The following is a 25504-nucleotide window of genomic DNA, read 5'->3' on the forward strand; positions in this document are numbered from 1 at the left end:
CACACACACACACACACACACACACACACACACACACACACACACACACACACACACACACACACACACACACACACACACACACACACACACACACACACACACACACACACACACACACACACACACACACACACACACACACACACACGCGCGCGCGCGGGCGCGCGCGCGCGTGTGTGTGTGTGTGTGTGAATACACTGCTGGCAAATAAAGAGGCGCTTCTAAGGGGTAATTAACGACAATTATTCTTGCGCAAGCTGAACTCGCTTGGCCGTAAAATTAAGAAAGTTTCGGCATAATCTCTGTTGCGAGCGCACTGTACGCAAAACTCGTCCTCTAGTACTAGCTAAGTATAGGGACGGGAAAAATTACAATCACGTCAGTGAAAAGAAAGTAATTGGAAGAGCACCGGAGTGAACCACTCAGCAACTAAGCCCTCGGCATTCACTCACTAGTCCTTTCTTTTATCTTCTTCTTGGACAAATAAGGTACAGCAATCTTCGATGAAGCCAATTCTTCCAATAAACGCACGTCGTGGTCAATGTTGAGATGATTGCCTAACGAGGTATACGAAACTCAATACGAAAAAAAAAAGAAGGCGTACTATACCCCGGTATATAGGCCCAGACATGAGAAACCAAGCAGAAATCCGGTTTCGATATAGCCTATGCGGCACAACAGCCCCCAGTAGTGTTGCTGCATTATTGTTCTTTGACGTAGCGCCCTAGTACCTTTAAAAGAGCTTCATTTATTTTATTTTCACCTCGCCGTAGTTCTTAACGCGATTCATTTTTTCCTTCTGCTAATGAGTCAGCCTCTCGTCGTGTGCGCCTTAATTCCGTTCGCCAGGGCTTAGCGGCGCGAAGCAAAACCGCCTCTCTTAATTAGGAAGAAACGATGTGTGTAGGGTACCGGTAAACGAAGCATGAAATGAGGCGGCCACCTTGTGCTGGCCTTTTTTAATGTATTCTCTCTCTCTCTCTCCTTTATTTCTTTCATTTCTAGTGTAGCCTTATACGTAATCGTCATTACGCAGTTGAAGGCCGAATTAAGTTGCTGCAGCCATTGGCTGCAGGACACTCGCACTGGTTTAATTCGCGGGCGGTGCCGTATGCTGCGAGAAACGCAGGTTTGTGACGTCGTGCTGTGCAATGATGACCGTGTCGTGGCTGCAGCATATGTGGCGGATGATTACTCCGCCTCTTGCGCAGCATTCTCAGGACTTGCGTGGATTCCTTTTAAACAGCGCCAAGGCATTCCGAGAACGCAAGCTCATTATTACATGCATCCTGTGCGCAGCACCTTTCTTGTTGTCGCCGTTTGCTTTAACGAACAAGAGTAAGAACCTGATGTATTTATTGCCTGGTTATAACGTCATCACTTCGGGTGCCGCACACACACGCGTCTTCGCTGTAGGCTCAAATTATTCTCGGTCTCCCCCCCCCCCCCCCCCCCCCCCTTCGAACGGGCGTCTTGCTCTTTCTCCCTTAAAATGGCAGCGCGAAGTTGGAATCAGAAACGAAACGAAGAGTGTCGTTACAGCCGTATGGCGTACCGGTTAGTGTACGATTGCCTCGTCCAATTTTCTGTCACGCGATTATCCTGGCATACCCGGCGAAGAAAAGGTATAGCAGCACTCGGCATCAACGCTACTCACCGACGTGTACGAGTAGCGTTTGTTTATTATCGATTTGGGAAAGAATAATTTCCGCTTCGCGAAATCTACCAGCCTGGTTTGGGCATAGTGAGGAGTTTTTCCACGGGTTGACGTGCCATATATATGGTGAAGCGTAATAAGCTGCACATCGCGTCCTGTTGTTGCACTTTGTTAATAACGAATGAAGTGAAGGGAGGGGGGGGGGGGGGGGGGGGGGGGCGTTATTTCCTCTTTCGCGTTGCCGCGGCTGATTAGCTACGTAGTGCAACAGCCCTCGCCACCCACTCGTTTGCTTTGTCGTCCCTGGTGCAGCGCGGGGACGCGCATGCGCGCGCACCGAACAGTTGTCCGTATAGTTTAGCGCGTATAAATTAACCTGCGTTTCTCTGTAGCGCGCATCTTTTTTTTTTCTGTCTCCTATATCTTTGCCTTTCGCTTGTTTCGCCATAAGCCGGTGGGCGTGCTTTCACGGCGTCCGTTTCTTTCATGGTTAAAGCGGATTTTCAGGTTGCGACGCGCGCAGCGATCGTTTATTAAAGTGGCTGGCGCGCGCGCGCGCTGCAGGCTCTCGTCCGGACGTCGTTTAATTCCGAGTATATAGCGGGCTATCCTAATTAGAATCGCCAGGGACGCGCCGTGTGTTGAACGGAAAGCGCGGGCGAAACAAGAGAACGCCAAAGACTGCGGGAGGGGGCGTGACGCTGCAGAACCTGCAGCGTTGCAGCGGCGGCGGGCGTCATTAATTACGAAAGAAACTGGTGAAGCGGAAGATTACGCTTTCTTTCGTCTTTTCGCATATTTCCTTTCTTTTTCTTTTTGCTTCTCCGCTTTGTTTTCTTCCTTTCTTTTCTTTTGTTTCTTGGTCCGCTCTTGTTTGTGTTTTCGTCTCTTTTTACGAGCCCAGTGAGATGACAGGCCGGGATGTGCGCACAAGTGAACATAAGAAGCGAAATAAATTGGTCGCACAAGCTCGCTGTGAAACTTTTAAATAGCCAGGAATTGAGTGCAAATAGTTTACGTGCGTGGCTGTCTGTTGTCGTATAGAGCGCTTTGCGAAATCGCCTTCATTTTCCACTGTACTTGGGAGATCCAGGTGAACTTATACGCATTGCTTGGTCATGGCGCGCTGCCTGTCATGGCTTTTTAAAACGTCTAAACGAAAGCGCGAAATATATTTTTCTCGTCATTTTTCTTATATTCACTGCGTGTTTGAGAACAATGTGCATGCATCACCGCGGTGTTTGCAGGTTCGTCAAAGAAAAGCATTGAAATAAATGGCGAGAATGCAGAGTCAAGAAGGACGTACAGCAGATCTTAGATATGCAGCCTATAACCAGCCATACAAAACAAAAAAATATCTTCTTGGTCATTTTTTATCATGGCTGTGTGCGCGTGTGTGTGTGTTTTAGGCTGATAACAATCTGCGTTATGGTGGCCGCGGTTCTTGTTTCCTTGATCAGATAAGCATAGAAGTACATGGCAAGAATGCCGACTCAACAGGAACATCCAGCGACATCAGATATTTGGAGCCTAACTTGTCATGTTTCTTCAACCGGGCGTTCAACTGACGTCGGTGTCGTAATACATAGCCGAATCAACGTTGCCCCGAGAGTACGAACGCAAGAGGAATAAGAGAGGGTTTAATGAACCCTTTCCTAGAATTTCGGTGTGCTTAAACCTTTAACAGCAAGTTCGTGGTTATAAGTACTATGCTAAAAGGTAACGCATGGTTCAGGGAAGTCGCAGTTCGCTGAAATTTTCTGCCGACCATAACGCCGTATAATTGCATCTGTAGCTTGCCTTGCAGTCACGTCACATATGCGTCAGCGCTGTGTGCACATCGGTTGCTGTCGCCGACGACTTACTTCATCTGTAGTTGTTCTTCTCATATTCTATTTCTAATATATTCTTGGTCCTTCGTCGCCGGAATATTTAAATGCGCAGTGAGAGTGTTCTCAATGTTGTGAGCTTGTCGCACACAGAGGGAGAAGAACGCGGTAAATGTTAACTTCGAAAGTGTGCGCGTGGTCGCCTATGGCGTTTTGATCAATTAGAGAGAGGTTATTATCGTTCGTGATGCGCACGTGAGTGCGGTGTGCCCGAGGCGCATAACGACCGGGACCCTACGATGGTGACAATATGCGCTCCGTTAGCGGACGAACGTGTTGGTGAGCTACGTGAGCCATCTTGCGCTTTATGTTTTTGTTTGATCTCTTTCTTAAAGTGCTCACAATAACGCGGCCTCTTGACGCTTGAACAAACCGAATTACGCCTTTTCGTGATTAATGTAGGCTCAATAACCTTTTCTTAGCATGTGTGCTGTATGGTTTCGTATGTCATGGTATGGTAATCTTGGAATTCATTGGCGCAGCCTTCCTCTCCGCGCGTGAGTATACCTCCTAAATTACACAAGGAAGGAAGAAAAACAAGACGCGAAAGGCAGTAAGGATAACGAGATGAAGTGTCCGGTTGTCTACTCTGCACAAGGGATAGGGTAACCTAAATTACAGAACTTGTCTCTTACCCATTGATTGTATTGAAAGAATAATAAACTGAAACTGAAACATGCTGCACCGTGTACAGAAAATATAGTGACAATATTTCTGATGTGGTTCACCGCATGCATCAAACGAGAGATTTTACAAGAGGCATTACAGTGCAAAGTATCGCCGTGGTTTACAACAACAACAACAACAACAACAACAACAACAACAACAACAATAATAATAATAATAATAATAATTTATTTATTTATTTATTTATTTGCAAGAGGTGTCCAGCCATCTCTAAATCCCACGACATAACTCTCCGCTTCCGTTTATCAACACTTCTACGCTCCCATAGTATTACGATGTGAACGTTATTTTTGTGGTTCAAGAATAGTCTTCACTCGTTTGTTGCCTTTTCCTACGAAGTTTCCTATTGTCAAGTATACCTTTGTTCTTCATTATATTCACGTCCACACCTTGGCTAGAAAGGTGTGCTTGGCATAGTAAAATACCTTAAGAAACAGTGTGCAGTTCATAAATAAAAGAAAGGAAAAAAAAGCAAAGACGACATTTTGAAGGGAGCTGATTATTCCGCCACGAGTTCATGCAGAGAAACTGCTTCGTCATTCTGTCATCGTATTGTTAAAATCATACGCTTGCAACCGAAAACACTATGTAAAACAGCGACACAAAGGATAGAGGCATCGAGTTATTTGTCTATCCACTTCTTTCCTGAAGGGTTGAAATCTGGGCCAGTTGGTACATACTTGAACGAAAAAAAAACAGTCAAAAACACAAAGGACAAGAGGAGAGGTTCACACCACAACTTCTTTCCTCCTCTGCATAAGAAGTAAAGATCTAAGAGTCACCACACCTCAAGTGTGAAGAATGCGACGAAAACAATTGAATGAAAAATGAAATAAATAAAAGAGTCTACAGTATCGTTTCTTGGAAAGCTGTGTTCTATGTATAAAAAGGTAAACGAGAGAGAAGTGTGCGAAGGCTGATATTCCACTGGTGTCATGAATATTGTAACAGAATAAATAAATAAATGAATAAATAAATAAATAAATAAATAAATAAATAAATAAATAAATAAATAAATAAATGCTTCTTAGATCGGCGATCTTAGCGTGAAGCAGTTCATATACCATTCAGCGGGAAAACCTGCATGTATGTTGTCTGTTTTCTGTGAACTTCAATATGGCCCCTTCTTCATGTCTAACGGCCTGCGCAATGGCCCAAGAAAAGACGTTGAGGCAAGGCCGTGTAGCAGGTCCTCTCAACCTTTCTTTTCAGTAGTATACTGCGATCTGAAATGCGACTACCCATAGTCTTAAGTAGCGCTAACTGGTGGCCAAAGCCTCCGGAGCGACGATGAAGTCAAAGAGGTGAAACGCTTCCTCAACGAGTTCAAAATTAGGGTGCACGACGCTGCCATCCCTGAAGTGGAGACAGTGCGTATCCTGGGATTACTGGTTAACAACAAGGGTGTTAACGCAGCAATGATTACTCAACTCCGTACATCCTGCGAACAAGTGGTGCGAATGATCACACGTATCACCAATAAAACGAGAGGGATGATGGAGAACGACACTCTTCGGTTGGTCAAGGCCTTTATACTCAGCAGAATTGTGTACGTAGCTCCGTACCTTCGGATGAGGAGGTGCGAGTTAAAACATTTCGATGTCATGATCAGAACAGCATATAAGAAGGCACTAGGACTGTCGGTCAAAACATCTACAGAACGCTTATTGCAGTTGGGGGTGCACAATACAACAGATGAGATGATTGAGGCCCACCTATTAAGTCAATATGCCAGATTAGCAGGAACGAAAACGGGACGCAAGGTACTAGAGGACCTAAATATCAGCTGTCCTTACTATACGGCAACAAGACAAGACATTCCGAAAGAGTGGAGGGGCAGATTCGCGACAATGCCCCTTCCTAAAAACATGCACCCAGAATATCATCAAGCAAGGAGGAGGGCAAGAGCCAAGAAGATGGACCAGATCTATTCTAAATTAGAGGGAGCCTTCTTTGTGGATGCTGCGGGTCCGGTGGGAGGAGTCTCCACAATATCGGTGGTGCATCAAGGGCAGACGGTCAATGGACTTTCTGTTCGGCACGGGGAAATTGCAGGATTGGAAGAGGCTGCGATCGCCATGGCGGCTTCGCATCCTAGTTCAGAATACATCATTACAGACTCGCAAACTGCATATAGAAATTACACGCGGGGCCGAATTGCACCGCTAGCTTGCAGGATCCTCAAACAATCTGGGGTCTTCGCTTCGCGCAAAGAGCTGATTTGGGTGCCAGGTCACGAGGGTATAGAGGGAAATGAGCGTGCACACGCTGCCGCCCGAGCTTTCCTCCCCCGGGGTCCCTCCTCCTCCCTCCCCGAAGACTCGGACTTCCCAGTGCCATTGATAACTTATGCAGATGTATTACAACACTTGCGCTTATCGCGACGAAAATACCCGGGCCCAACTAAGGGATTAAACAAATCAGAAGAATGTCATTTACGAAGGTTACAAACCCTATCATTTAATAACCCAGTCAAGCTACATGCTATTGAGCCACAATCTTTTTCGGCCGAGTGCAAATTCTGCGGGCAGAAAGCAGATTTGTACCATATGGTATGGGCCTGCCAGGCTAATAGTGCCTTAGAAGCTATAAAACAGCCAACGTGGGAAGGATGGGAGGCAGCCCTGTCCAGCTCAACCCTCAAGGACCAGCGAGCCCTCGTGGAAAGAGCTAGGGCGGCGGCCATAGCCAACGGAATTCCGGAATAAGAATCCGACCACCCTTCTCCTAACTCCCCTCTCCTTTTTTTTTCTTTCTTTAAATAAAACGTTTTCATCATCAACGAGTTGGCGGCGGAGTTTTACGACATTGGGATACAGAAATTGAAGCACCGTCTACAAAAATGCGTAGAAAAACATGGCGATTATGTAGGAAAATAGAGCGAAGTTTCGTCTCTCCAATGATGTAAATTTCTATGAGAATAAGGAATGGTGTCTATTTCCAACATTGATGGGAACCTTACTTCTGGATCAGCCCTTGCATATATATATATATATATATATATATATATATATATATATGTGACAAGTGTGTGGAAGTGGGAGAGTTATGCGGACTTTGGATGTGAGCGAGACGTCAATTTTAGTGCGATCGGGAATAATTATAGCTGGTGTATATCTCGACGGAGAAGACAAGTAAGTGAATGATAATATAAATGACAGTGAAAAAAAACATTTTTTTTTTCAGCTAAGAGCACATTCTGTCATCAAATCAAATAAGAATGGAGATGTCGCACAAAACTGAGCCGTCATTTACGTGCTGGGTTTTGCACGGACGTGCGGAGGGTCATCGGCTTAAACCAATTGATTGTAGCTATAACGTGGGCTGAGACGAGGAGAAGAAAGGTGGAAGCGACAAAACGAAGTTCAGTTGCCGCTCACGTACATCCAAACTTTGTCTTGAACCAATACGTTTGTATGGTATGCTATGTACACGGGCTAATCGGCAGCTCGAGTAATTTGGACGATAATCAAGGCGGCGCCATAACGTCGCCTTCTTTTTTTTTTTTTCGTCCGCACACCCTGCGTCGCCGACTCCGTGAGCCACTAACGAGCCGCGGTTGTCAGCGGTTTTTGGCCCGCTTAAGCTCGTTGCCTCCTCGCCGCAGCCGCCGTTGCGCCTGACCGTCTCGTCGGGGGGGGGGACTCGGTCGCCCGTTTTCACTCGTCGCCAGTCGCGCATTTGGACCCGTGTCCCACTAAAACGCGAGAACAGCGCGCGGGCGCCTGTGTGCCACCGTGTTTGTGTGGTGAACTCGGTCGTGGAGCTGCCACCTACGTGTTCTTGCCTCCCCGTTTGTGTCGAGGCAACCTCTGGTTTGGCCCCGTGCTCTGCGGCCCTTCTTTTTATTCTTCTTCTTTATTTTTTCTTGCGTATGTTTTTTTTTGTTCTTGCTTTTTTTCATTTTTCTGTTTTTCTGTAGCATTCCTCGACCGTCTCGTCACCGAGGCACTCTTTTGTGTGCCGTTTCAAGAAGGCCCGTGGTATGCGGTACGCCTCTGTCAATCTCTGCTGCTGGTTTATTCTTTTCTTATATGCGAGTGGCACAAGTTGCGCTAAGGGGCGTGCAGAAATTCGAACAGTTTGGCGAGAAATTCAATGGAAAGTGCTCATCTGGTAAAGCTGAGCTGATATGTCGCGGTGCTTAATAACGGCGCGATCTTCTTCGAGCGAGTCAGCAAGACTCACGTGGAGGAAGATTCGGCGACCTTGAATATTTGATCGGACGTTACTTATGGTGGACAGCGAGAATGTCGCACGACGTCGAAGAATGGTGCAAGGGGCAAACTATACCGACGTCTCCGTTTTCTTTTTTTCTTTTTTTTTGCGTGAAGTTCGTGCGGTCCTTCAGGGAAGCGACACGTGTAAAAAGCGAGGACAGAGCGCGCAACTCGACGACGGCTGCTCGACCGCGCTTTGTATTCGCTGTCATTTGCTTCACCCTCATTAATGCGGCTACGTATCGTTTCAAATCTAAATGACACGTGCTGAGCATTTATTGACCACCTGTTAAATGCCGCGTCCACAGCCTCGTCTTCAATTTCTTCTCGCACACCGCGCGCTAGCCTGTCACGATCGCCGTGTTCTTCAACACGCTCACGCGGCGTTGCTTTTGTTAAAACAAAGCGACAGATGCCGTGGCCGCGGAAATTCTAAGCCGATCAGCACAAAAACAGGCGGTGGAGGCGCCGGGGAGCCTTTTATTCTCTCCGCGCCTTATACGTTCCTCGGCAGCTGGCGCGACGCGGCTTCGCATAAAGACAACACGCTGAAACGAGTCGACGACCAACGAGCCGAGAGATTCAAGCGTCGAAAAACAACTGTCCGCCGAGGGGAAACGGAACGCTCGCACTGCGCGGCTACGCCTCGGTTGCAACCCTTCTTCTCGATCGCAAGAAGACGGACAGGAAGACACGCCGCGGTCACAAGCGGCGAACTAAAAACGACGGGAGGATAGACGGCGACAGGCACGACGAGGAAGCCACGGGAGTCAGCGAGCCGCCCTTCTGTTGCGGCGAAGCCTCTCGCGCTGGCGGCACCGTGGTGCGCCGCGCGGAGCAGGCTGCCAGTGTGTGTGTGAGCAGCGTTTTCCCTGCGCTGCAAGCGAGGCGAGAAAGAGAGCCGTCTACGCGCGGGCCTGTCAAACGAACCGGGGGTGCCACGGTTGTGTTGTGTGCTCTCTGCCGTGGTGCGACCTCGTGGGTTCCGTGCCTGGGAAGGGAGCCAGGCGCATGGCTTGCGCTGTGAAACCAGACGCACGCGGACAGATTGAGTGACCCGGCCCGGCGGCCAGCCCGTTTTTCGTGCCGCTGAAAAGAACGGCGCGCCACGTCTTCAGCTGCGTGCTCCCCTTCGCTGGGACCAAACGCCCTTCTCATGTTTCTTCTCTGTACAAGTGGCAAGCGCCTGGCACTCCTGGGTCGGCCGCAGCTGCAGGGTGTCCAGCGCCACGAAGCTCACGAGTGGCCCGGCGGACTCGTCGAGAAAGTTATGACGGAGCCTCCAAGCCTGACCTTATGCTCGCCGAGCCCGTCGTCTGCTGCGCTGTTTTCTAACGTTGAGGAGCCCAACCTTTCGTTAGCGGAATTCGGTGAGCAACGTGATGTATAAGCTCGCTTTACTCGACTCCCGTGCTACGAAAACGACTGAATTTTGTTTATCTTATTGTCACTCTGTCTCTGAACTATATTGTGGGGCCTGCCGTGGCAGATTTATTTGTGTCTTTGCGTGCACAACCATTAAGTGTTGGTGGGGCCTTGGCCATAGGCTGGTTTAGCCTGGCTATCGAAGTCGGGTACTGTTTCGCCTGAACCATCAGCAGAAGTTGGAAACGGAGTTATATAAAAGTATTAAAGATCATATAACCACAGATGCATGACCTTTAAATGCCAAGCTCCTTTTTCGTTCTTTTTTCTTCATATGCTGCTTATATCTCCGCCTCGGCGTTTAGCCATTTGTTGATTTCTATTATTTTGCACGAACTGCTGACATGCTGCTGGCTAACTATCTTTGAAAAAGTGATTCTAATGATTTTGTTCCTTCGTTCTTTACTACTTGTGCCCGCCCGGCACGCATCCAACATCGTCGCTCGTATAAATAGACAGTATACAGTTCAATTGACAATGTACAGCATTTCTGAAGGAAGTAACTAAGTATCTAAAGATGTTTAGCCGCAAGAGCCAAAGCTTCATATCTCAAGCAACAGAGAGAGAGAGAGAGAGAGAGAGAGAGAGAAACGAAGTGGGAAAGGTAGGGAAGTTAACCAAGGACATGTCCGCTTGGCTACCCTACACTTGGAAGGAGGAAAGGAAAAACAGATTAAGGAGAGAAAAGGAAAATAATAGTCAGTCAAACACCACAGGAATAGTCCCTATATATAGGAAAGAAAAGGAAGGAAAGGTAGACTAGAAAGGTTACACAGAAGACGAGCGCGATTTTGTACTCTTCGGGAATAGGATGAGGAGAAAGTGATTATAGAAGGATGAAAACCACTGTAAGTGTCTCCCACTGTCCTGAACACCTCAACCGTGGTGTCAGGGGTATATGGAGTGGGGATAAAGAACAAAAGGGACAAGTAAGGCAGAGTCGAGGATATACCGCTCTGTTAATGCAAAATGGGAGAGAAATATGTTAGATTTGTTGGCGCGCGGTACAGTCAGTTTGTCACGTAACTTTGTATTTAAAAAAAACTGAGCTGGGCTTTCAAAGCCTGCTTTGTAAACGTTCGTCGATACTGATATCCTGTAACCCTGCATTCGGGAGTTTTGAGAGAACTTAAGCTGAGTCAGGGGGGGATTCCCTCTCAGAGTAATCACAGATTGTATAATTGCAACAACATCGTTCAAAGCTCCCAAAACTCCAACAGATTTGCCATAGTTCCGGCGACCCGGCCTGCACAGTGTCCGCCGGAGTCGTCCACGCGTCGTCGCGATCGTAGACAGCCGTAGCTGGTGACCATCAGTGCCGTCAACGCGAAACGATGAGGACTGTCTCTCGCCTCGTTTCACATATGCGTAGCGCCACTCCCCTTTCTTTTTGTAGCGTGTCGAATGTCCCTTACCGCAAGCAGCTGTTGCTCTCCGTCCAGGGGTTCATTAGCGGGTTCTCCCCAGGGCTTCGCTGCGAGCAGGGGGAGGACGAACCGCGGGGCTCCAGAGCTGGGCCACCGCTTTCGCGGGCTCCATAACGCGGGACCAGGCAGTGCATGGCAGCTGCTTTGAGTCATTCGGGACGCGTTCTCATGCGGCGGAGAAGCAAGACGAGGGATCACCGATCTCCTTCGACGTCTTTTTCCCCCCTTTTTTTTCTGTTGCCCTAAGATAGCGTGCTGCCTCTTTGGTTCTTTTCCCAGTCTGTCTCTCGATGTTCCTCTTTCCACATCACTCTTCGCGATGCCCCCGCGCATAGTGAGGCAAATTGCCTCTTCCGTCCAGCCGAAAGGATAGGGCTGACCGGGTTCTCTCGGTAGTTCAAAGAGATGGAAGCTAGGAGAAAGTAGACCTTGCTGCGGTGGCAGAAGAGAGAGCTCTGGCTCTTGAAGGTTTGAGGGTGGGTTTTAACGAGAGATGTAAAATGACGTGTCGCAAATACTAGCAACACGTCAGGTCGGCGCAAGCGGGTGCCATATACAGTGTCCTTGCATTTATGCATCGAGTCCTATTTCGAGGTTCTCAGATAAAGACCGATGGCCGCGTTGATGAAAGTGGAGAAGTTTAGTCTTGAAAGCCTGGAAGTCAACGGAACTGCGCTGATGCAAGGTTCATTAGCGGTACACAGGTGTTAAAAGAGCAAGCGATGTTATGCGATTCCATTGGCAGGGATTAATACACCAGCTGGCCATTTTGTATGTTTTTAATGACCAGTACCTTAAATTCTAAGCACTTTAGATCAGAGAATACTTCTTTAGCGAGGCTATCACTCCCTATGGGGAAGTGTCAACCGGGCGCCCTTCTTCAGGGTCAACGCAACTGCCTTCTTCAGGGTCAACACAACTGTCTGCCTTCTTTAGTGCTCTCCTTCCGAAACCTGTTGTGATGCAATGTTTGACCTCGTTCTCGCCACTCCCACTTTGCAGGTCCGATGATGGACATCAAGGCCGAAGTGCACCGGTGGAACCCCGAGGTACACCGGAGCCCCGTGCTGGGACCCGGTCCCGGCAGTGGTCCCGTGCCCATGATGACTCCAGCCGCCCTGAGCCACTCTGGTCCCGAGTGCGCGGGCTGCCAGAAGCCCATACGCGAGCGGTTCCTACTCAAGGCGCTGGACCAACTGTGGCACGAGGACTGCCTCAAGTGCGCGTGCTGCGACTGCCGCCTCGGAGAGGTCGGCTCCACCCTCTTCACCAAGGCCAACCTCATACTGTGCAAGAGGGACTATCTCAGGTAAGCGGGAGTATCTTGAATATCCATTCATAAATGTATGGCTCCGCACTTGGACATGTCGCTACATTAAAGAAGCAGTTCTCTTGCCGCTTCCACATGTCTACTCCCGAGTGGAGTTCGACTAGATCAGTCTTCAGTCCAAAGAAGGGATAATGGATAGGGGCTCTCAATATAGAAAGTGAACTCCTTGTTGAAGATTCAAGTTGGTGATAGTGTCTGGAGCATGTCGACTTAACGTGTAGGTTTATTAGCTTAGCAAGCCAGGTAAGTAAACTCTCAGTTTGAGTTACTCTTTCATGGACAAAGAAGTTTGTCGCGGCTTGAGCAGCATGAAGCTGCGCGAAAATGCGTAACGTGTGACTCCATTCTCTGATATGTCGGCGCCCTTATAGATGTTGAAACGGTACGGTGCATTAATGTGGTAGTATTAATTAGAAGTGAACCTCTAAATCTTCCAGAGGACTTCACCAGCTGGGCGCCGTTTTCTTGCGTGCAACAATGTATATGGATCACGCCCTTGCACATACCGCTGCCTTAGAACCGCAGTTCCTTTGATTTCAGTTAAACATTTTGCGTCTGATTTCGGCAACAAACGAGACACTTCGTGGTGCGACATTGAGATTAAATCTTCTTTTTTTATTGATTCGTAACTTTTTCTCGAGCACCCAATGCTCTACTGACGGTTTTAGGTATACTGGCTACATTAACCCGCTTGCCTGCCTCAGCTAATCTTTTTGCCAGAAACGGGCGTCTATTGCGTTCCGAGTTATCAAAAGCGGAAAAACGGTTCCGCTTTGCAGGTGGTGGAGCCCTCGAGAAATCTTAAAATAAACCCCAAACACTAGGCGCTCTCACTCATGTGAAATTATAGTTCTCTACAGCTCGCCATATAATATCGTTCTTTGAATTCCTATATTTAAGCAAGTCGTGAGGCTACCGTAATACCGCGTAGACTATTTGCACTGCGCAACCCTACTCTTCTCATGTCCTTATGGCCTTCATAAACGTTGACACTATTATTACAGGCATCACATTGTCTTAAGCTTAACCTCGCAAGAATGATCCAAAATGGCATTTAAAACAAATGAAACCAGACAGAAAACTGCTATTTTCTTGTGGAAGTGTTAGAGGCGGTACTCAAGCATGCTTTATATTAATCGGTGGATACCCGGCTTTTGTGTAAGCACAGTGTGAGAACAAGTGATCTCGGGACGCCGGAGGCATCCTGGAAAAGTGTGGCGTCAGTACAAAAAAAAAAAAGAACAAGGAAAGAAGGAAAAGGAGAGGCTTCATGCAGAGATTACTATGAGGGGGCATATGTCAGCCCTCCATCTATACTACGCACAGCGCACGTGGACGGGTGCAGGAATTCCGCTTGCAGAAGCACGTGCGAATAGTCCTGAGTCGCGGCAGAACAGGCGAAAAGAAAAAGAAAGAATGAAAGAGAGAAGGAAGGAACGAAAAAAGCGCGAGAAAGAGGAAAAGGCTGCTGTGTGTTCACGGCTGCTGCTCAACTCGCAGACTGCGGTGTGCCGAGCGTGGCAACTCGCTTCGAAAGGCACAAAACTTTCCGGATAGTTTGCTCGGCACGCTCGACCACGTTTTTCTCGTTCCTCGCGTCAGCCAGCGGTGCGCCTCCAAACACACACGCCGCCGCCCCCCGTCCGCACGCGAGAATTCGGCGGCGGCGACGACCAAGCCCAAGCGCACCTCCCTACATCACCCGTACCACCCGTCCTAGCTGCTCGCGCTTGCATGGACCCAGCCAGTCGACCTGCTGCTGTTCTAAGCAAGACTTGCCGGCCGTCGCTAGGCTGCGCCTCTACAGGCTGGGCTAACTGCCGCAGAAAACAAAAGAAGCGGTCCAAGCGCGACACCTAACAAAGCACTGTAGCGGCAACCGCGGCTGCTATAAGAAGCGGCCACAGCGCAAGGTGCACCGACTCCGCGCGTTTTCTCTTCTCTTTTTCTCTCCTAGCTTCTATCCGAGGCGACAAAACCCGTGTTCTCTTTCGTAAAGCGCGCCCACGCTGCAGTTGTGGCGTATACGCCGAACGTGTTGTAGCAGCTATTCAAGGAGAGAGACGAAGAGACCACGCTACTTCCCTGCGCCAGACTGCACAGAGCTCACTGGGCATTTCGAATACCTCCACAGCTCGCCCACCCGCGTTCGCACAACCGCGTTGAGAGAAAAAAAGGTAAAAAAAAAAGGAAAAAGGAAAACGTCGGAAAAGGCAAGAAACGCGAAACCGGGTGCGCTCGCAAAACGACCACTGCAGCGTTCTGCTCGCACAAGTCGAAGGAATGCGGCGGCGGCGGCTGCGCTTGCGTCGAAGGCGCGTTCATGCGCGAAGAAGTCAAGCTGTGCCAAAGCGTGCGAGCGCGCGACATTGGTTTCAACCCACACCCAGTCGGGCGCGCGCGCGCGGCTGACGTTGGTAAACGTGCGCGGGCGCGCGTTTATGCCCGCGCATCGCGGTGGTCCGTGTAAACCCCGTCCTTCCCTCCCTCCCTCTCGGAGCCCCACGACACTTCCGCGCGTGGTGGAGGGTCGGGGGTACACGCGAGCTGGTATCCGTGAGCGCGCACGCACACCGCGTGCGCGACGAAGGCTTGGGTGGGCCCCGTTTCCAGGCTTCTTTCGTCTTTACTATTTATTTTTTTTGTTTTTGCAGCGAATTCCTACGTTTGTATACGCTGTCTTACCAAAACGGTGATGCTGGCTGTAGCTGTGAATGCAGGGAGCTTACGTAACAGGATCGAGAAGCCGGATTCGGAAAGCAGCTCTCACTAAGCGAGAATGGCTAGTGATTGCCCGATGGTTTAGGTTGGCCGATCAAGTATCTTCACGAATGTGACTCGCCGTGCAACAGACGTGCAGATTTTTTTTTTTCTTCAGATACCCTAAAGGCCCTTACGGGCATTACATAGCGGGGGGGGGGTTAACAACAGAACATTTCAAACACAATTAGGGGAGCAAGGCAATATAGAACACCGTGGTAAAGATCACCGAATACAACAAGAAAATATATAAAAGAAAAAACAGGAAAGAAAGAAAAGCCTACATGATGAAAGAAACAAACAAAAACACTCGGTACAAAGCATGTAGATGCACTTCCAATGCGTCAAAGGCACAAAATTCTGTTTTTACACAACATGCGTAAAACTGCGCTTCAATTTACTTACAAATGAGTCATGATGATGTATAGAAGCAATTTCTTTTGGCAGCTTGTTCCAGTGATAAATAGCAAGATAGAGCGGTAATTGTCGAAGGAGATTCGTACGCGCAAACATGGGACGCACTTTGAAGGGATGGTCGAGACGGGGGAGAATGTTTTGCGGGGGTTTGATATGGGATGCTGTAAAGGATGACGGGGCATGATACAATCTGTGGAAGTGGGAAAGCACTGCTAACAGTAGTCGTTTCTAGAGAGGGTAATTGGTACAATGTGAGACTGTTAGTACGAGCGAGCGCTTCGGCTCCCGTATGTCGTACTTGGTGTCCTTACCATCGGCTCACACGATGTCAGCTGTCCAGATGAATTTGATTGAAGTTATTGTGCCTACGAAATGAGTTTTTTCTCTCATTTTGTTTTCTGGTCTCGCGGAAGACGCGGGGGTCTTTAGACTCGCTTTCCTTCGTCTATCCTTTGCCGGATAATGTAGTGATTCCTTCCGCTTCGTTATTTTTTGTGCTTCTTTTTTTCATCTACCGCTCATAATCCTCCGATCATGGTGATAATATATGCGGAGCACCATCCGAAACGTTGTCAAAGAGTGAAAAGCAGAGGAATTGCAATATAATGGTTACGCTAGCCTGGCCTTTCCTTCATAAGTGGCAAATTTATGTCATAATCTCATCATGTCATTAAAAACAGGCTATAGGCGTCTCTGGCGTTTTCGTCAGTGAAGACCGCCCGGCTTATGGCCCTTATTTTTCAACTATGCATTGAACCAATTCCGCTATCTCTCATGCTTCTTTAAAATTTACTTTAAGTACAATGTTTATATTTATTACAACCGAGCCTGATTCTCAAATAAATCGTTCTAATGAAATATCGGACCTGGTCGGGGCTTTCTTCGAACCACCGGCGTCGCGTATTCGCGCTTGGCTCGAGACAGTAATTCGGCATCTTGCCTCGACCTCATCTTGTCATCTTTGACACGTTATCCAATGGGCAGCGGCGAATGAGTTTTCCTTTTTATGTACTTGAGTGGCTTCTGATTAGCTGGAACTAGGGCCGTAGCTTGTCACCACTACATAGATATTGATGGCAATTACATGCGGCACATTTCAGAAGCATTCCCAGCTGTGAAAACTACGCTGTTATCACGCGGTTCAAATGCGCATACCATTGGTTATCCGTTTTCATTTCTAACCATATGGAAAAGCCTTCCTGGCTGGGATCAGCCGACATAAATATTATATATTTAATGTGATCGCAGCTTCCATGCAGCACAGAATTAACCTTGTTCGCTTCCACTCTTTTCTCCGCGATCTCTGATTCAGGAACGCAGCTGTCTGCTAAGAAACAGGACACTCTGCTCCAGTTGAACTTGCAACATATAGTCGCGGCATTACGAGTTTCCAGGTACCGAAACTGTCTCCGCTGCTGGAAATATTGCTGTAGGGAAAAGTAAAGGAAATCGCGCGACGTGCTGAAAAGTCGAGCAAGGTGAAAGGCCGACATTCCTCTGCGCTGTCTGTCGCCCGCGGGAGCTCACGTGCAGATCGCAGCGAGGTTCGGTTGGGACATTGAGAGAACGCCTCATTCGGTATGCGCCCAGCAGCCACGAGACCCATTTATGGCGACTCACGCGTTAAAGGATTAGACGGCCCGCTGTTCTTTGTTTCTGTCTCTTGTTCCTTTCGCATTTCGACACGGATGGGGTGGGGGCGCGAAAAAATGCTAACGCATCTCTTTCGTCTAAGTTCTTTTTTTGTCTTTATTCATATATCGTTCTTGTTTTTTTTTTTTTTTTTGCTATGACTTTTCCTTATGCCGCGGCGCACCACGCCGAAAAAAAAATTGAAGCCAACAAATAGTATCCAGTAAGGGGGTCGGAAATCGCGTAAAAAAATGGTTTGCTTTCCATGCAGTAATGCTGAGCTTTATGCTCCGCGCACGCCATGTTTCTCTCGCGCCCGCGGCACGTCCAGCCCAAAGCTGAGAGCTCGGCGGGGAGCAGGGTATACGCCTGCTAGCAGTGGGGCTGCCGGCAACGCGTTCGCGCCAGAAATCGCCCATAACGGCCGCCGCCGAATAAGTCATCTGCGCAGCCGTGGACGCCTCGTCGTTTGCCGCCGTCATCGTCAAAAATGTCTCTCGACAATGCGCCGCGCGGACTAGCTGGGTCGTGTCGACGGCGCGTAGCCGCATCGGGAGGGTCGGAGGTGCGTCGGCGTCGCGGCGTGTCTCTGCATAGCAAGCACGCCCCGCGCACAACGCCGCCCCGCCATAACTGCCGTGCTCGTAATAGTACCGTGCAATGCAGCTTGGCGACAAAAGCGCACGAAAGTAACACCGCTGCTCTTGCGCAAGTGAACTTATACGTATATAGTCCGGTGTCGCACAGCTCTAACCTTTGGTCGTCCTGGATGTGGTCGCGAGAAGTGTATCTCAAACGATTTACGTATTTCTGGCGTCCAGGATATGGCTGCAGGAGAACTAGATAAATAGAAGAAAAAAAAAAACGAGTAAATCCTGTAAGGACATTCGAGGCACGAAATGGATCGATGAGTACTGTAAGCGTGCAAAACGCGAAGCACGCGACGTTACACGCGCCGTGTTAGAACCCGCATCATAGGAACGCGCCTTACTGTAGTCCTGCGTGCACTTCCCGTCTGAGGAGCGCCCAATTCGCTGGGCTAGCTGCACCAAACTGGCGAGCGACGGCGGCGGGGAGCGCAGGCCGCGAGAGCGCAGCGTGGAGCGCGGCAGTTTATATGGGCGCACGCTCGGTTGAGCCTTGTGAAAACGTCCGGCGCTCGAACGGCCGAGAGACATTTGCGTGTGTGGCCACACGCACGCGCGCGTGCGCGCTCGTACACGCAGACGCGCCATTCCCCGCTGCTCCATCAAAGCGAGGCGGCGGCAGCGCTTGTGCGGCGCGCGCGCGCACAATAAACGCACTTTCTTCCTTCCCGCTGTCATCCACGCACGCCCGCGCCAACGCTTTGCGCGCGACTTGTGGGCTGCGTGGCGGCGCACCGCCGACGACGTCAGGAACGCAGGCTTGCCGCCGCAGCATCCGGCCATCGTGTTTACTGCGGTGTCGGCGGGTGCTCGAAGGAATATGCGGTTCAGCCCGTGTTTTCTGTCTCGGTGCGGGAGTGCCGACAGACGGAGGCAGTGCGTATATACTTTCGTAGGGAATGCTGCTGGACAGAGAATTGTACTGCAGCGTAAATAGCCGCAAATGTGTGCGCGGTCAAAGATACGGTTGGGGGGTTCTGCTGACGGGGACTGCGCATAAGCCCTCCCTTCCCCCCCTCTCCCGTCGAGTACATTCCCCGCCAGAACAGCGTCTGATTCCCCTGAACATTGTCGCAATCGGGTGTGTTTTACTTTAGTGTGTTCTCACACTCGTCCCAGACTTACTCGGATCGCATAACGGCTTGTGTAAGGTCAGGTGGGTCCGTACCCGTCTCGCTCTCCTCACAATACGAAACGGCGCCTTTCCTTTCCTCCTAACCCACCCAGCGGAAACTGACAAAAGCTTGCTCGTAACCGCTACATTCCGAATAGAAGAAGAGGAGGTACGAACAAGCGTGGGCGTCCGCTTAGAATACAACCGTTCCGCCGCACAATAGATTATACATCTCTGCTCTTCTCGTTACACTTCAGTTCTTCACCGCATGGCCTCATTGTATGGGACCAGCAGTGGCGGCTCAATAATTCACCACCACCACCGTGCGAGCGTTTTCGGCGAGGTTCGGCCGGGCGCGAATAAAAAGGGCCAGCGCCGAGCGTGCGCCTCGCTTCTTTCACGTCTTCATTTCCGCCTCTCGCGTGGTTTCGGTGGGCGGGCTCCGCACAGGGAGAGCCAGCGCGCGCGCGGCAATGCAGAGTACGTGGCGTGCCGGCCTGCGTGCGGCATGCGAACTCGCGGCATCACGCCTCTTCGAGATTTGATCACGCAACGCTGTTCGTTGGGGCCGCGCACTTCCTCGCACCTCCACTGGGACAACGGCGAGTAAAAGGGAGAAATATGACGGAGATTATAAGACGACCATACGTGGCATATATAACTCAGTAGGTAGCCAGTCGCGTACTTCACGCATTTCCCGTGTGTCTTACATTTGGTGCCACGCTGATAGCATGCGGACTCCTATGAAATGGCGGGTTGTTTTATTTCGCATTGGTCTATATGAGAATATAGTTTTTGAATGGTCATTCTGCACGTGACTATACAATGATAAGAATGCCCGTATGAATTGCTTATCGCAAGAAGAGGAGACGTCGTCTGTATGTGTGCTGCGTGCTCTAATTTCTTTCTTTCTCTTTTTTGATATGTTATCATTTGCATATGACTCTCCCAATGTTTTGCTTAGCCTTCTTCCCGGTGTGTTTTGGCCACACGTTGAAGACGGCGCTGTGGATTAGGTATAGGGTCAAGTTGCACGAAGATCAGCCAGTTATATCAGTTGTAATTACCTTTTCTTTTTCTTCCTCCAGTGGAACGACATTTTCGGCGCCAGAGAAGGAAGCCGCGCCGCGCGCAACAAAGCGAGGGAGCACGTGTTACAAGACACACTATAGTGTAGCGTAGCTGTCGTACAAGGCTCCTCGTGTCGTCCGCGGGGGAGCTACACAGAAGCGTGATTCGGAGCCGCCAAAGGGATGCACGCATGCATGCGTGTCCGTGAATGCGACCGAGTTGGTCGCGGATAACGACGACCATATGCGTGCGCTGAAATGAACGCGTGGTTAGGTTCCAATGGCAGCACACTTAAGCGACGCCTTTGCTCGCCTCGCATCCATCCCGGCCGCCTAGTTCTTTTTATCATTTTGCTTAACTTTGCATTCCCCTTCCTCTTGAATGTGTTCACCAAAGCGCGCACTGAATGGGCGTAGGATGACGTGAAAGCTCGTTTCTTAACATATTTTCCTCATGCGAATGGGCACTGTCATGTGGCTTTGTCCAAACCGCCTGCTGGCGACTTCATTTCGTTTGCTCGGTATTCTGTCGCCATTTTGATAGCTTCATTAAGTTGTTTACGCTTATGCGGCGATTCACAGTTTATTAACACTGGTCGGCGTAAGAACGGGTGTTGGCTGCGACTGACTGCCCCGGTTGCCTCTTTTCATAAGAGTATAGCGCTGCAGCTGGATCGTCTCTTACTTTTAGTGGTGAGTTAAGTTTCAAAAAAACAATGGGATGCATATTGCCACCCTGCGAGCCATTAATTTACCGCGGGTGCTCGTTAAGCATGCGTTCCAGCCTTTTTTATTTTTCGTTCGTTTGACGAGGTGACTTTCACGGTCCAAATTCTCATTTCGTAATTTCACTAATCAAATCACGTATCTGGACCCAGGTTCGCTCGCTGATATCTCGTCGTTCCATTTACGCCGCCTCGACCACATCCCGCCTCCGCGTTTGCAAATTGGCGCTCGTGACTATATGAACGCAAGCGAACCACGCACACACATAACTACAGCAGTGCCAGACTAAAGTCTGCTCAGGAACAACGGAGCTGTTCAGTGCTGTTCCGCTTGGAAATGTCGTTTTCTGAGAAAAGCCATTGCGAGTCTGCCGGCCGACCGTAGTCGAGCGAGAGACAGAGATCTGCGGCGTCGGGGAAATGACTCGTTATGCCTAGACTGACACGTATACTACAGGTCCAGAAAGGCAGCTGCCTCACAAGGCAGCAACAACCGGCGACGAAGAGCGCTCTCCCCAGCAGGACTGGTAAGCAACACGGCGTGCAAAGCGCCACAGCTGGGTTCCATCAAGCGTTTCCACAGCCAGCCTCGGAAGAAAGCAGGCAGCCAAAAGCAGCGGGGAAGCTCAGCCGCGTTTCGGGTGCGGCGGATTCGCGTGTCCGAAGAAACGGCCGGTGTCGGACAGAACGAGAAACAGCAGCGTGGCGCGAGAGAGGTCTTCCATCTCTCACGCTCTCTCGCCGCGATGACCCACGGCGCGAAGAACGAAAGAGACGCGGCAGCGGGAGGTCAGCGGCGCACGTGCGCGCGCCTGCGAAGAAATGGAAGAGACGAGCGCGTCCGGTGGCCGTGGTTTTTTTTTCATCGCGGCTGCTAAAATGCGCGCGCACTCTTCTGCGCAAACAATAAACCGATCGCACCTGTCTCAACAGGCCGCAACTGAAAGTGAGTGCGCGCTTGTCTGCGGCCGGTGCCCGATGGAAGCGGTGTTTTTCTGCAGTTCTTGTACGCGCGTCGCTTTGTCCGTGGCGAAAGAAAAGAAGCAAAACGGATAGAAGGAACCGCATGGGTCTTGTGGTCGTCTCGTTGAGTAGTGACGTCCGTCGGCTGGCCGGCACGACCGCTCCGCTTCGACGTGCCCTTTCGACAACGATAACGCCAGCTCTGGCGGAAGATGCCATGCGCGTACTTTTGTTTCCTTTTTTCTTCTAAGCAGCGCAGACATGTGGTAACAAGAATCTGCTCTTTTGCGGTAAATTTTCGATTGCGTGGGGTGGTTCGTCAGCGCATGGCAGGGGGACAGGTGCGAGCGGAGGTGGGCTAATACCCCTGTCACACTGGGTGTTTTAATGTCATTCGAACCGAATGGCATTAGCATCGAATGACATTATTCGGTTGCTACACAGCGATATTTAATGTCATTAGCACCGAATGACTTCCGCAATCGAATGAGTTCGAGAAACTCATTCGGCTTCGCACTCGGAGCGAATGTGTACTCTCAACCCCAGAAACAAAGCAGAACAGGACACAGTATTTGCAAATTGAAAACCGTACTCGTACAGAAATAATAACGTTTGCGTGTTTGAATGGTTTTGCTACTTTAAAGAGACAAAATATGTGCGGCAGGCTGTCGCAAAATGTTGTTACTCTCCAGCTCAGCAGCGTCTGGCCGCCGCCCATGCCGCCGCCACACTGCTCGTCGGCCATAGAACGTCTAATCGCTTCCTCCGATTATTACGCCTTGCTCGTAATGCAAAGTACGCAGCAACTAATCGCTTCACCTGCTGCAACTTAGCGTCGTCGTCCAGTGTCTCAATGTCAGCCATTTTGTTTGTTTTCAATTTATCGGCTACTCAGGTGGCTAAGCCTTGTTTTGGCTTATAGTGGCCACATAGTCTGAAATAGAATAACTTTTTTATAGGCATTACTAAAATATTTTTTTTTCAGTGAAGTGACGTCCCAAAAATATATTTAAATATATGGATTGCCTATGCAAGCACTTTATACCTACCTTGTCCTACTTTAGTTGCCACGGTCGCGGGATCGAATCCCGGCCACGGCGGCCACATGTCGATGGGGGCGAAATGCGAGAACACCCGTGTACTTAGATTTAGGTGCACGTTAAAGAACTCCAGGTGGTCGAAATTTCCGGAGTCCTCCACTACGGCGTGCCTCATAATCAGAAAGTGGTTTTGGCACGTAGAACCCCATAATTTTTTTTTTTTAGTTGCCACGTTTTTTGTTTTTTTTCGGAATGATCGCCATTGATATCGCCACCGAATGACATTAACTTTTCGAGTGTAGCACCTCCGCGGGCAAATGACATTCGTTGCACCGAATGCCGTTCGATTCGAATGACATTAAAACTCCCAGTGTGACAGGGGTATAAAACTCGATCCGGGCTGTCGTAGACGTGCACCGTAGGAGCGTTCAACATGTTTGCCCGTAAGTACCGATGCCTTCTCACGTCAATATATTGAGGCTGTAATACCCTCCGCTAGGGGATTTTGCTTTCAGCAAAGGGAGGTTCTTGCTTGCAAAGATATTCGGCATGCCGATTTATTTGCGCAAAAGAATACAGTGCGCACCGTTGTTCCCTCTTTTTTTTTTTTAAACGTGCTATTATTCCACTTCGGAGAACTATGGCTTCTTGCGATGACTGCGTACCCCGCTGCTTTCCACTGGAGTATAGCGAGTTCAGCAGCGTACATTCACCTCTATGTGTGTACTCGGCGGGTAAGAAGATGTTAATGCCCCTAAAAAGTGCGAAGAAGCCCGAGCACGCAGCTGTGAATGTACGCGATGAAAGGAAGCCAGACGTGCATTTTTCCCATTCGAACTATCGCTTCGCATCTGTGCTTTTCGAAAGCGCAGGGCAAAGCGTCACGGGCTCACCGCAGCGGTTTGCACAGCTGTAGCGCTGTGAGCGTAGAAAGATCCGTATAGTGGTTGCTGTCTGAGTGAGTGAGTTAGTGAGTGAGTGAGTGAGTGAGTGAGTGAGTGAGTGAGTGAGTGAGTGAGTGAGTGAGTGAGTGAGAGAGAGAGAGAGAGAGTGAGTTATTTTTATGAAATTAGAAATGTTGGCTACTATCCTGTCGCCGGCTTCCTCACAAGCAATAAATTGTTCTTTCATCAAAGGATGATAACATGAGGCGGTCGATACGAAAATACGTTCTGGCAATAAAACGCATTTAGTTGTTTGACTAATAATAGTAATTGTTTGACTAACGCGGTAAGTAGCATGACTACTGATGCGGTATATATATAGAACGACTTACAGTGGTTCCGTTTTGCCTTGAAACAAAATCTGACTGCTCCTATGACTGGCTGCCGCTCCCGTGATGTCGCCGTCTGCTACACAATATGCAGTCAAATATAGCTGATGGCGACGGGCCTCGCAGAAGCTTTGAACCTGACGCTGGGAACCTCTACCTTCCGCGATGTGGCGTGGAGGTGTGATTCGTTCTAGAGTTACTGTATATGCTACCACAGGTAGCAGAGTTGCGCGTAGGTCCGCCATCTTGCCTGGGAAGCAACCAAATCTATGCGGCGAAGCCGCACTCCATTTATGCAGGCGGCATGCCTACCGTATCGTCGATCGACAGTTGGTGGTTTTGCATCGCTTTTGGACTACTTGTCCGCCTAATGGCAAACAAAGCGCATCGAAACAGCTGACTGCATAAGATCGTCAAGAAAAAGGCGCCGAGATCGGTCCCCACCGAAGCTTAGGCCTAGTGTATCCGCCGAGTCCGTCTGCACGCTCTCGGCGCGCCTAGGCTCAGGAATCAAGAAGTCTAACACGGATAAATCACTCTATATTTCAGCTTTCGCATCGGTGTTCTTAAATAAACCATTTTTTCATGTTTACAGTGCCAGCACAAATAGCGATGAGCGCCGATGTGACGCGTCATAAACACAGGTATATATGTGCTGTCGCGGAAGGCTCCCGGCACTAGCCTGCGCTTCTCTGACGAAGATATATGACTAGACAGACGTGTCGACTGAAAGGCATCACTGAACTAAGAAAACGTTGCATATTCTTCGCGTGAAGAACAAGAAACAGCTATCCAAATCAGTAGTAACAGACCATACAGCGTCCCGGTTCGGCGGTTCATTTAGTACTTTTTTCAAAGTTAAAATGCCAGTCGCAAGTGAAAATCGATGTTGTGGCACTTCCGAGCGCGCTACTGAATACGGACAGCAAAATTTTCTTTGTGGTACAGGCGTGAGTTTTATATGCAGGGCGATAGCGCATCTACCATGACTGAGCGATACATCTCTGTAAAACTAAAACTGCTTCTCGATCCTTGACATGGCATATTATCCATTCATGTTCCCCTCCTGGCGTGGCGCGGTGGTAAAGTACCGGGCTTGGGATCTGTAGGTTCGACGATCGAATCGTGGTCGGAGCTTTTTTTTTTTCTTTGATTGCACCAAATAGCTCTCTGTTGCTTTTTGTATTCCAACAAAATATATACGGTGTCCAGGCACCGCGTATTT

At 49.4% G+C, this 25504-nt stretch overlaps 1 protein-coding gene across 2 annotated transcripts in view; it reads left to right on the top strand.

Moving 5' to 3' along the window:
* The window catches only part of LOC126536251 (LIM domain transcription factor LMO4.2-like), a 91368-nt gene that overhangs the window by 47897 nt on the left and 17967 nt on the right, over nt 1–25504 (top strand). Inside the window, exons 1-2 of one of the 2 annotated variants that reach the window (XM_050183143.3) lie at nt 7494–9826; nt 12311–12617. In XM_050183143.3, the coding sequence (XP_050039100.1) occupies nt 9613–9826; nt 12311–12617 (521 nt within the window). In that variant the 5' untranslated portion in view covers nt 7494–9612. Of the gene's footprint in view, nt 1–7493; nt 9827–12310; nt 12618–25504 lie in introns of those variants that run through there. The other variant, XM_050183144.3, reaches the window with a different exon arrangement.

This window comes from Dermacentor andersoni, chromosome 4 (assembly GCF_023375885.2).
Source record: "Dermacentor andersoni chromosome 4, qqDerAnde1_hic_scaffold, whole genome shotgun sequence".
In the NCBI taxonomy this organism is placed as follows: domain Eukaryota; kingdom Metazoa; phylum Arthropoda; class Arachnida; order Ixodida; family Ixodidae; genus Dermacentor; species Dermacentor andersoni.